A 12,906-nucleotide genomic window follows, 5' to 3' on the forward strand; every position below is an offset into this window, starting at 1 on the left:
ACAAAGGATCATAAACCTTTTTGGCGGCAAACCAGTAAAACATGAAGTTGAAGACAAAGAAAATGGTTGATTTTCACCAAAAGGTTATTATAGCAGTCCAGTTTCACAGCGCACCTGCGCTCAGGTGTTCGCACAGTAAAAGCACAATCTTGCGAGACTCGGCAGCCTCTGAAATTCAACAGCAGTCAAGTTTAAAAAAAAAGGTTGCATGCACATACAATTCAGAACACATTAGACTATAAGTGGCGATTCTACATCGCACTAAAACCTCCTCTACCCTGCCCACGCTATTCCTAATAAAGAAATAAAAATAAAAGGTGGACTTTACTTGTCGTTGTCTCCTCTGAGCAGAGAGAGAGAGGGGGGGGGGGCAGAAAGGTAGAAAAATTATGACGGAATGTCACTAGTCGTCAGGTAAGAAAACAAGGAGGAAAAATCGCGTCTCCTTGAAAACTCCGTGGTTTTTTTGGTTATGTGTTAAACTCACGTCTTCGATCAGTAAAGTTGAAAACTTACAAGCCTTCTTATTCTTGTAAGCTTAATTCGCTTAGTTTTCTTGTTGGCCAACGAAGGAGAATTAATAAAATCCATGTGGAACTTTTTCTCCAGAGGGATGCGCTTCATTTGCTGGTCCGGTTTCCAGCGTGAAAAGCAATAGTGGGCCGTCTCATCCTCTGTTATATAGTTAACGGTGGCCTCAGTGCTGCGACGCCCCCGTCCTATCAGCTGCCGGTGCCCGCTGGGATTTGTAGGAACAGACTATCCTGCGGCACAAAATGGCCGATAACGTTGGAAAGGCATAGTGGCGTCCAGCAACGTGCAAAAGGTCCAATATTAAGCAAACAAGTGGTCCAACAAGGCAATTCACTTTAAGTTTTAATTATTACATTAAATTTGTACTTAACACAAGTTGGCAAAATGGCACAAATATATGAAAATTTGCTGTCAAACGCCTACTTGTCCTAAATATTCTGGTTGTTTTTTTTTTTCCTTTTAGGGGATATGTTGTGATAAAACAGTGACTGACTTAAATGTAGAAAAAAAAAATTATGTAATATTTTTGCAACATTCACTACCTCTAAATCATCAACTATAATTTTAAGGTAAGGTAATAATTTAACTAAACCAGAGCATCAAATATGTTCATCCTAAATAGTCAGAAAGAAGTTAGTTTTTGTTTGATAAATGCAGCTCTGAATTATTTTGACTGTCAGGTTTAATGTTTCATGCACAGCCTCAGATCTGAACATTGGATTTATTGTATAGTATTAAAGTTTTGTGTTGTAAAGGAGGACAAGATGTCCTCTTTACTGATGGAAGTGGGTCTGCAAATATAACCCATTTACTTCTGAGAACAGAGGGGAATGTAAAGAGAAAGGGAAACAGAGGATTGAACAGGCTGGTCTAATAATTAGTATTCATAGACCTTGATTGTTCTCTCGCTACCTACATTTACATATGACTCTTCCATAATGGGACAAGGGGATGAAATTTACACAAATCTGAATGAATTTCCTCATTAAATGTAAGAGGTGCAGCAATAAAAATGATTTTGCGGTGCAGAGTTTCTGACATCTGTTGTGTTATTGTATGAAAATCAGAATCTGTGCTTCCATTAATGTGGGCAATCTTAAAATCACAAAGGACTATAAGCTGTAATATTTCTTTGCATTCTAAGAATATGTTTGGCCAGATAGATGGGATGGGCTTCCACTGTCTTTTAAAGCCAAATCTAATGCAAATGTATATCTGGGAGACCATGGTGGTGAAGCATTGGGAATATCATCATGATGGAAATAAAAGAGTGAGGAAAATCAATCAGTCTTAGAAAGCAAACAAAATGGCAACATTATCCCCTTTTCCATTGCAAGAAAAGAGAACGAAAAAACCACAGGTTTTGTAAAGCCCAGGTCGCGTTTCGATACAAATTTACCCAGGTAATTTCACTTTCCCAGGGCTTTACTTTCACGGGTAAATGGTCCTGGCCTGGAGTAGGTCTTTTCAGCTTTCCCAGGATTTGTTAAAGAGGCAGGGTTGTGTGCAGCGAGGCTTGGCACCAGCAGCCTCAGTAATGGCAGAAGTTATTTTGCAATAAAAAAGTAGCTTTAAGATGTTTTAAGCAAGAAAGTAGAGCTCAAACCTTCATGTGTGAAGTCAGTTCATCAAGGACGAATGTTTTTTCTGAGTGTTTGGAGCAGCGTTGTTCCACTTACAGGCTGGTCTGGCTGCTATTAGGTAAGCTAAGCTAACGGGTCGGCTTGACTGGAACTTCCCCACTAACCGCTGCCTGATCTTGGACCTGCATTCCTGCTACCTGTTATCAGTGGTGGCTGAAAGTGAATATAAAGCGTTTAGTAGGTATGTGGTGAATAACCAGAAAATAATATAAAAAATATTATTTGCCAGATTTCTGACATTAAGTTATTGTTGGCATTAATTATTAACTATTTTGCCACAGATCTGTAAGACAAATGTTTTAATGCAGTGCTGATGATCAGAGAATTTAGTATAAACTCATATTTATTTATCTCTTATATTTATCTAATAATTTTAATTTTTCATAGTTTTATGCAGACCGCTCTGCAGGGGAGAGACCACAGTTCCAGGTTTGAATGAAGATTCCCAGAAGCTCTGATCTCCTTCATGTCCTGCCATCCTCCACTCTGCTGTCTATGCATTTTCTACTTTATATAAATATTTGCTTACAATTAGGCAGTCAAGGTTTCAGTTTCCTATACTTCTGGACTGATGATATATATTTTTTTATTCTAATAAATACAATTCTTACTAAAAACATGTTCTGTAGATGTCTGATATGAGTTTACCTGATGATAATAAAAGGAAAAGTGTTTTCATCAGTGATTAGTAGTTATTGTAAATGAATCATGCAGTTGTAAAGCAACATCTCTGGCCTGATGCAGGTTGGTAAAAAATGTTTTATGTAAAATAATGATTTAAACTATTCCTGTTTATTGATCCCGTGCATTTCATAGGAACAGTGGAAGGAATTAATCAACTGTACAGGTCCTTCTCAAAATATTAGCATATTGTGATAAAGTTCATTATTTTCCATAATGTCATGATGAAAATTTAACATTCATATATTTTAGATTCATTGCACACTAACTGAAATATTTCAGGTCTTTTATTGTCTTAATACGGATGATTTTGGCATACAGCTCATGAAAACCCAAAATTCCTATCTCACAAAATTAGCATATCATTAAAAGGGTCTCTAAACGAGCTATGAACCTAATCATCTGAATCAACGAGTTAACTCTAAACACCTGCAAAAGATTCCTGAGGCCTTTAAAACTCCCAGCCTGGTTCATCACTCAAAACCCCAATCATGGGTAAGACTGCCGACCTGACTGCTGTCCAGAAGGCCACTATTGACACCCTCAAGCAAGAGGGTAAGACACAGAAAGAAATTTCTGAACGAATAGGCTGTTCCCAGAGTGCTGTATCAAGGCACCTCAGTGGGAAGTCTGTGGGAAGGAAAAAGTGTGGCAGAAAACGCTGCACAACGAGAAGAGGTGACCGGACCCTGAGGAAGATTGTGGAGAAGGGCCGATTCCAGACCTTGGGGGACCTGCGGAAGCAGTGGACTGAGTCTGGAGTAGAAACATCCAGAGCCACCGTGCACAGGCGTGTGCAGGAAATGGGCTACAGGTGCCACATTCCCCAGGTCAAGCCACTTTTGAACCAGAAACATCGGCAGAACGCCTGACCTGGGCTACAGAGAAGAAGCACTGGACTGTTGCTCAGTTGTCAAAGTACTTTTTTCGGATGAAAGCAAATTCTGCATGTCATTCGGAAATCAAGGTGCCAGAGTCTGGAGGAAGACTGGGGAGAAGGAAATGCCAAAATGCCGGAAGTCCAGTGTCAAGTACCCACAGTCAGTGATGGTCTGGGGTGCCGTGTCAGCTGCTGGTGTTGGTCCACTGTGTTTTATCAAGGGCAGGGTCAATGCAGCTAGCTATCAGGAGATTTTGGAGCACTTCATGCTTCCATCTGCTGAAAAGCTTTATGGAGATGAAGATTTCATTTTTCAGCACAACCTGGCACCTGCTCACAGTGCCAAAACCATTGGTAAATGGTTTACTGACCATGTTATCACTGTGCTCAATTGGCCTGCCAACTCTCCTGACCTGAACCCCATAGAGAATCTGTGGGATATTGTGAAGAGAACGTTGAGATACTCAACACTCTGGATGAGCTAAAGGCCGCTATCGAAGCATCTTGGGCCTCCATAAGACCTCAGCAGTGCCACAGGCTTATTGCCTCCATGCCACGCCGCATTGAAGCAGTCATTTCTGCAAAAGGATTCCCGACCAAGTATTGAGTGCATAACTGTACATGATTATTTGGAGGTTGACGTTTTTTGTATTAAAAACACTTTTCTTTTATTGGTTGGATGAAATATGCTAATTTTGTGAGATAGGAATTTTGGGCTTTCATGAGCTGTATGCCAAAATCATCCGTATTAAGACAATAAAAGACCTGAAATATTTCAGTTAGTGTGCAATGAATCTAAAATATATGAATGTTAAATTTTCATCATGACATTATGGAAAATAATGAACTTTATCACAATATGCTAATATTTTGAGAAGGACATGTATAACTCTAAAGCTGCTCATCATCTATTATTTATCAGCTGAAACAAAAATGTATATATTTAATAGTCAATAGTCTTATAAATGGAGTAATGCCATCTGCCATATTTCCCAGATGTCATTAGGCTGATTTGAATAAATGGTCCGTGGCCTCTCTAGGCAATGGAAAAAGAAAGTACGAGATTCCCTGGGATTTCTAACACCCAGGTAAAAACAAAACCTGGGCCTTTTGGTGGAAAATGGGCTATTTTGATTTCCCATAACCTCCAAGGGTAACACATCAGAAGTGTTTTGGGATGTTTATGAAGATGTTTTGACAAGTAAATGCCGCTTCAGTAGAACAGACGAAAACAAGGCCATGTGCCAGAGGATTTAACAGGCCGGGCTGGGCCAAGATTGTGGTTTTCACACCTTCACATATTACCCAGGTTGCAAAAGCAAATGCTTAAAATCATGCATGTGAGCAGAAGTGAACAAGAGTTCATTCAACTACAAAATAAGTTGAAAAAAGTAAATATTCTAGACTAAAACTTTTCATTAGAGGGGGATTTATTTATATATACGCTATAATTAACTAGTGAGGAGTTTTAAGTTGTGCTAAATATTGGCTGTTCAATGCCATGCTGTGACCTGAACATGTAAACTAAAACTCAAATGTTTGCTATGATTTACTTTATAAGGCAGTGATGTGTCAGTGTCTGAGTTTTTAGCTTTTACTGCTGCTGGGAGGTCAAAATCCATCGATATCCTCTACGTTAAAACAGCTTCCCTCCATTCAGCTGATGGATGCATTATATCCTCAATGTTCTCTAAATTACAGCAATTATTTCCTTCAGAAAAAAATCTGGGTGATTCAAATAGGAAATACAAAAAAAACACCACAAATTGATACTAGAATTTAACAACTACAAACAAGCTGCGACCAAACCTGTGGGTGCGTTATGGTGTTCTCCTATCAGCGCCTGAGGTCATGCTACCTTCTTGGCATCTTATCAGTGGCATGCAACAACGCTGCTGTTGGGGTCATCCATTTTGGTCGCACCTTTTGACATGCGCAGCTCAACAGACGTCGCAGCTCTGACGTCACCAAGAGTTTATAACCCACAGGAGATGAAGTTTCGTGGCCATTTCCCGCGTGTCTCACAGGACGACGCAACGGAGGGGCATATCCAGAGAGACAAAAGCTTGCAGGCAAACTTTTGCTCCACAAGGCCATTCCCCGAAGAGCTTGAAAGCTGGAAATCTGTCTGGTACAAGAAGATCAGCAGATTTATTCGCCGATCGAAGACCACGCCGACACCCGGCGCAGGTGGAAACCCACACAGGTTCTATTTCCAAGGAGAAGAGTTTCCTCCTTGTTGATTCAGTCGATTAACGGCTCTTCATCTATTCCCCTGCTGGATGGATGAGAAGTTACTGGGATTTTTTTCTTGATTTGATCACAGACGTGTGGTTCCCCCTCCCTCATTTTTCTTCAGACCTGATCCCTCGCCAACCGGTGGAGAGAAGAAATCAACATCAGCGTAATTTCGTTCTTTTCATATTAAACCAAATAGGTGCATTTAGAGGTCTGGGCAGGATGAGGCATAGTGAAGGTGATTTAGAATCACCAGTAGTTAATCTAAGGTATCAACTTGTTGCATGCAATACCGATTGAAGTGTTTTATGCTGGGCTGTGTTTTGATTTGCTGCGCAAGCGCTGCTGAATCATATGTGTTCATGTTTTTGTCCAGCTGATCCCAAATCAGCCAGGAGTTAGAAGTTGGACTTTTAAAAGTTTTTTCATTCAAAGCAACTGTGGTCTGGGCCTCGCCTGACCACTTCTTTGTTCCAGTTTTATTACTGGAGTTTTTCCACTGAGTTCCTGCCTCAGAGTTTATGATCCTTTGTTCGAGATTTGGGGCGATCAGCTGCTAGATGCTAAAGGGGCGTGGCCCCACCGTTTTAACAGCTGATCGCTGTTATCGAGACATCAGCACCCCAGGAGGGCTTCTCTTAACATTTAACCCAAATTACACATTTTGTCCATAAAACTGCTGGTTTGATCTTCATAGACACTAAATGCGCATATATGTTCCAGGTTATCATTTTTATCCCCTTTGTGTAGAATAGTGCTTGTTAGTTAGGTGGAGGTTTTTGGACCAGAATAATGGTATATCAGAATTATTTGGCTTCAATAAATCTTCATATATATAATTAAGAGAAGTGTTTGTGTTTATTTCGTGCAAGAGTGATTTATCTGTCAAAACAAGGTCAAAGTTCCCCCACCTTCGGTGAAGCGGTTGAATAAACAGGGACAGTTTGTGGTTTTGGTTAATAATTTGTAATTATTAAAGATCTTTGAACCCATAATCACAACACCAGAGGACATCTCTGATTTCTATTTGTAAGTAATGATTTTTGGTTAACAAATTATTATTTTTTTTTAATTATGATTTTAAATTATGATTCTTGATAAATATTAATTAATCAATAATCATAATCCTTACACTGCAATAACTAACACATGCACAGATCCCCAAGAGAGGGTCACAAGCTGGATGAATTTCTAAAACGCCTCTCTCAGGGTTTGCATGAACACTTGTTTGCAATATTTACGACGAGGCTCTGCAGCCATCCAACTGCTACTGCTGTGCTGTTTCACAACTTAAAAGCTGACAGTTACAAACACTGCTACACTCATTAGCACCACAGCTGCTGACAACTGGTTAGATGCATAAACAGAATATAAATATATGATAAAGCTGACATTTAGAGGCACGCATAAACAGAGGGGTCTAAGTGGCGGCCAATTTGGCTGCTAATCTAAAGGCCAAGGCTGCTGGCACCGGAGAATAGAGACCAACCCTGTGAGTGTTTGTGCTTGTGTGTGCCTGGGCCCGCTCTCACCAAATAGATTGCTGGAGTGGCCCTGCTTGGAGACCGGCCGGAGCTCATTGGAACCCCAGGCGTAGCGCTGGTAGCTGTCCCACGCGTGCTTCATCATCTGACAGGTGGGAAAGAAAAGGAGGAGGGAGAGAGCACAAAAAGAAAAGTGTTACCCAGGTAAGGAAATTCTGAGCTGTAAAAACTGATTCATTTTATTACTAGGTGTCAACATCTCCACAAATCCATGACTGACCTCCCTTAGATAATAGATAATATGTTTAAAAATGCAAACCGAACCGATCTACTCTGGGGCACATTCTCTTTATATTTTCATGAATTTCATTAATATTATTTTCCTATCTATTATATCTGGTATTACTTTTTTTGTGATGTAACATGAGAATGAAATGAATGAATATATCCATGGGGTTAATTAAAGTTAATTCTGCCTATTTTTCACATATGACATCATGTTTTCTGCCCTTCTTTTTAATTTACAAGGCCATTTACACTGCATACACTGTTGAAACCAGATATTTACACATCAAATGAGATTTTCTATCATTGGAAGACACATTTGTCTCCCAGCTTTAACTTCCTGTCTGATTTTGCTTTAATATTTCCAGACAAACTTCTTTCCTTATGATGCTATCAATTTGGTGAAGTACACCAGTCGTTCCTGGAGTAATAAACCTCAACAACACGATGCAGTGCGCCAGTTGGGATTGCGTTTTTATGCTTGCAAGCTTCCCCCTGTTTTCCGCCAAATGTAATGATGGTCATCATACTCAAACACCTTAATTTTAGATTGATCGGTTGCTTGTGGAGCAATGGATTCTTCAAAACAAACCATTTCATTGTTGATTACGGCAGTCTGTTACCAGCTTTAGCCACCATCTTCACGAGGTCTTTTACATTTGTTCTGGGGGTCATGGTCACATTCTGGGACACAGAACCGGGCTCCTTCCTGAACAGTTGATGGCTGGACACTCTCATGCTGTTTATAATTGCATATAATTGTTGGGGCTGCTGCATATCTCCGGCAGTCATTGGGCGGGAGTCGGGGTACGCCATAGACAGATCGCCAGTGCGTCATGTTTTATAAGATAAAACAACACCAACACAAAATAATCCATAAATTATTTTCCAGGAACAAAAGATTTGTTTCTTTGGAGCACTAGGTTGTTCAATTAATGTCTTCATCTGTTTATATCTGTATTGTTGGCTATGTTATTAGCCAAGTTGTAACTGCAGGAAGTAATCTCAAAATCAACTATTTTCAGTATTAGTGAGTGTGTTTAACATTATTTCACATGATGTAAGAAGCTTTACAAAGAGAAACAAGAAATGTCTGAGGTTAAATCAGCCTGAACAGCAAGAGAGAGAGCAAGACTTTTGCAGATAATACAATAATAAGACATTATAGAAATATACGCTACTTTATGCTTTCCAGCTTTCAACTGCCATCCATCATGGATCATTCTAGAATGGAAATTACTCTGGAAATCTTAGATTTTAGATAGGAACCTACATTCTCTGGAGAACACACACTGACATCAACAGGGCTGTTTGCAATGCTAGCCGTGCTTACAGCCTACAGACAAATAGACTGTTTAAAATGTGATCCCCCTGATAATTTAGTTTTTGTTTTAGAAACAGTAAAACTCTTACCTCCCTCTCAGAGAATGGGGTGACATTGCTAATATACATAAATAACAGCTGATTGTGACAGGAAGGTTAGAAGAAATATTTTATACGTGATTATTCTTAAAAAGCAATTGAAACTGTTCAAAATTTCACTGGTATTGGTATTGGTAGGTCAAAGATTTACACAAATGGCCACCAAATTCTGATCAAAAACAAAAACTAGTTAGAGCATAATATGCGCTGTTGAAGCAATTTAACGCAGGAGAAGTGACTACATTTTATTTGATTTAATATCCAGTGTTTGCTGGAGGTGTGATTGCTGTGTGAACACAACTTTCCGACAAAGAATCCCGAAGCTTATTTCAGGCCCAGACGTTTATTCACGTATCACGTTGTGGAAATCTAGGTTACACAAAATCGACCCAATGCCCTCTAGAACCTGCATCCAGATTAGACTCCAAATCCCTTTATCCTCCACCTTCCGAGAGATCTGTTCACACACAGCTCAGTGCTCGGATGCTCCTTTTATAAATGCATGTTACTGGAAGTAGAACTTATGACTCCAATGCTATCTTGGCAAAGCTGACAGTGTGTCCGCAGATATGCAGACAAACAGCGGGTCAGTACATGCTGCTCTCGGTTCCTGTTGCTATTGTCCATGCAGCTGTAAGACGAGAAGTGCATTCAGCTACAAACAGCAGTGTCCTGCGGCACAGCTTTCTGTTACTGCTGCTCACTCAGACTTACAGTCCTCTTTTAAGCATAGACATATGCTGAGAACAATAATAATAGGAGGTAGTTATTTGTAATAACTGGTAAAAATGTTCACACCAGGCAGTTAAACCAGTAGGTCAATGAGTCTGTTAGTTGGAGTTACTTGTTGCTTAGGAAACTAAACTTATTATACTAAGTAAAGCTGTCAAACAAATGGCACAGCCATTTGGCAAGTCAGTCAGGCAAGAAAACAGCCTGAAAATACGCTGTCTGAGAAGTTATACTGCCACCACAATCTCTAAATACACAGAGCAAAGCTTAAAGTCCACAGGAAATCAAATAAAAGTCTCTTTTTGACCTTTTGAGATATTTTTAGACTTCCAGAAACCAAGACCGTCAATCATCAGGATGCCTACAACATTTAAGATAAAGTCTAAGCATATAATATACAATGCTATGACCACTGCAGATGAGAATGTTAAAACTGAGGATCAGGACCAAGCAAATAAAAATCTTAAGTAGCCTGGAATATTATCTCAGAAGAATTGCAACACACCTGCTTAAAAATCACAGACTTACATCATGGAGAGACAATTAATTTGGCCAATCCACGTAAAACTTTAACAAACCATGTATTTTACACATATACTAAATAGCCAAAAGTATCGGGTCCCACAACCAAATCAATGAATTCTGGTTTTTCAATCACTTCCATGGCTGCAGGTGTGGAGAAACCTGACTGACCTGCACAGAGTCCTGACCTCAACCTTCTTTAACACCTTTGGGATGAATTAGAGCAGAGGCTGCAGTTCTGGTTTTCTCATTTAACTATGAACACACCTACACCTTCTGGAAGAGGTTTACAGAAAAGTTCAAGTTGCTGTTGCTGGCAGTGGTGGATCCATCAACCAACTGGACCATATAGAATAAAAACAGGATGTCAGACAAATACCTTTGGCAGTATAATGAACTTTTGCGTTACTTTAACTTTGATTTAAAATTTAAGGAACAAACCATTTTTCAAGGGTGTCCCCATTGTCAAAGTGGGACGAAATGTTTTGTTTCAGGTTCATAAGTTTCATTATTGCTGCACGTTGGACCAGTGCTTAGAACTGATATCTTGCAGCAAGAAGGACCTGTGGTCTTTCTGCATGAAGTCTGCATGTTCTCCCCTTGCATGTGTGGGTTCTTGTCGGGTACTCTGGCTTCCTCCCACAGCCAAAACTAAAATCATGACTTAGGTTAGCTGCTGCCTTCAGGTATGAGTGTCTGCATGCGTGGTTGTATGTTCTGCTTCTGAGTTGCTGTGTGGTTGGCTGCCAACCTGTCCTGGGTGTGCCCTGCTTCTTGCCCAATGACTGTTGAAGATAGACACCAGCTGTGACCCTGCTAGATAAGCAGGCACAAACGGAGTTTTAATCGAGGTGCTTACACGTTTGGGAGCAAATGTATGCCATAATATAGGGATGTTATCTATATATACATCTGTAAATAACTACAAACTTTTAATGAGCATTTTTCTTTTTGATATTCCATACAGCTTGTGTTTGCTAGATTATTTGCCTAAAGACAGAGGGAACACCAACTGCAACTTGTAGAAAGTTACAGCTCTGTTCAGATTTTTGGGAACTGCATAAGGTGCTGCTCCAACACACTGCAGCGGCGTACAGAGAAACTACCAAAGGATACTGCAGTGTTAGGTCAAGGGGGCATTCCCTATTCAGTGCGCCCATCTTCCAACGGATGGATTCCAGCTCCAATAAGTGAATTGACACAGTTTAATCCTGCTAAATATACTTTATCACAGCAATTTTAAACTGCTCTAAAAACGTCAGCGAAGCAGGTAGCACTAAAGAATCCCACAGCCAGGATACGACTGTTCAGTGATAATAAATAGTTAAGTGGTGGGAATCTGATTCAGCACAGATGAACAAGTTTTCACAGTGTTTATGTGAGCTAACCTGTATCAGATTTAATGCAGAGGCCAGCTATGTGTTGACTCTAATTGGATTAACTGCTGAGGATTTCCAGGGATTATTTAGGGTCTGGTGGCAGAGATTTTAAACAAAGAATGGTTGTGTTTACATCGGTGTAACAGCCCGATCCATGAAAGATTATGTCATGTAGATACAGACCTCTTTTCAGCCTTCAGATTCTGCAAGCGGGCATGCATGAAGAGGGTAAAGATCCCATTTATTTCCTGAGGGGTAGTGACAATCAGACTGTTGTTTGCAATTGATTCTTATTCTTAATTATCCTCACTGGTGTTATAGTCCAAGAACAAGTTTTCTTAATCCATGACAAATTGACAAACAGATAAAAAAGAATTAGAAGAGCCCTCTTATTCAGCAGCATATTGTTAGAATAAATATAACTGAAAAGATAAATTTCTGGAGGACTGTATGAAAAGCAGTATGGTATTTTCAAAGCCAACATTTGTAGGCAGCATGAAAATCCTTTAAAAAACTAAAACTGTGCTCAAAACAAAAACCAGGCATTGATTTAGTCCTGACATTATCACTGCTTGTACATGCAAGAACATGTACACTCAATAATGATGGTAAATTATTAACTAGTGGCAAAGATCTATGCTTAATGGCCCCACTTGCCCTGAGGGTATCTTAACTAATCAGTGAAAATCTGTGTTAAACGGGAAATACGGAATGTGTGTTTCTATGTGTCTGAAAGAGAATTAAGCAACTGCAACTGTGATTCTCAGTGGGGTCACCTGCCTGACAGGCTTAGAGCAGATAGATAGCATGTAAAGAGGAGATCGGCGTGTCAGAGGCCAGAGGAGGCAGGAAGGAGGAAGAAAGACCAGAGAGATGACAACATGGTTCTTACAAAGATACGATCTGACCGGGTGCATGGTCAGACCTCGGCCTCCAGGGCTGAAGCCACAGATGTTTTCTGAACAGCCCCCGGATCTCATTAGAATTACATGTCTGTTGAAAAGATGCATTTAATGATTGTTTTTAACTTAAGAACAATCAGTTTTGATTCTATATTACTCCATATAATCACTGCTCGCTCCACCTAACCTGACAATAAGTCAAAA

At 39.9% G+C, this 12,906-nt stretch overlaps 1 protein-coding gene across 4 annotated transcripts in view; it reads right to left on the minus strand.

The window, feature by feature from the left end:
- The window catches only part of man1a1 (mannosidase, alpha, class 1A, member 1), a 173,519-nt gene that overhangs the window by 116,993 nt on the left and 43,620 nt on the right, over positions 1 to 12,906 (minus strand). For all 4 annotated transcript variants that reach the window (XM_047387708.1, XM_047387706.1, XM_047387705.1 and 1 more), the window contains one exon: positions 7,509 to 7,605. In XM_047387708.1, coding sequence (XP_047243664.1) covers positions 7,509 to 7,605 — 97 coding nt within the window. The remainder of the gene's footprint in view (positions 1 to 7,508; positions 7,606 to 12,906) is intronic.

This window comes from Girardinichthys multiradiatus, chromosome 15, assembly GCF_021462225.1.
Source record: "Girardinichthys multiradiatus isolate DD_20200921_A chromosome 15, DD_fGirMul_XY1, whole genome shotgun sequence".
NCBI classification, from domain to species: domain Eukaryota; kingdom Metazoa; phylum Chordata; class Actinopteri; order Cyprinodontiformes; family Goodeidae; genus Girardinichthys; species Girardinichthys multiradiatus.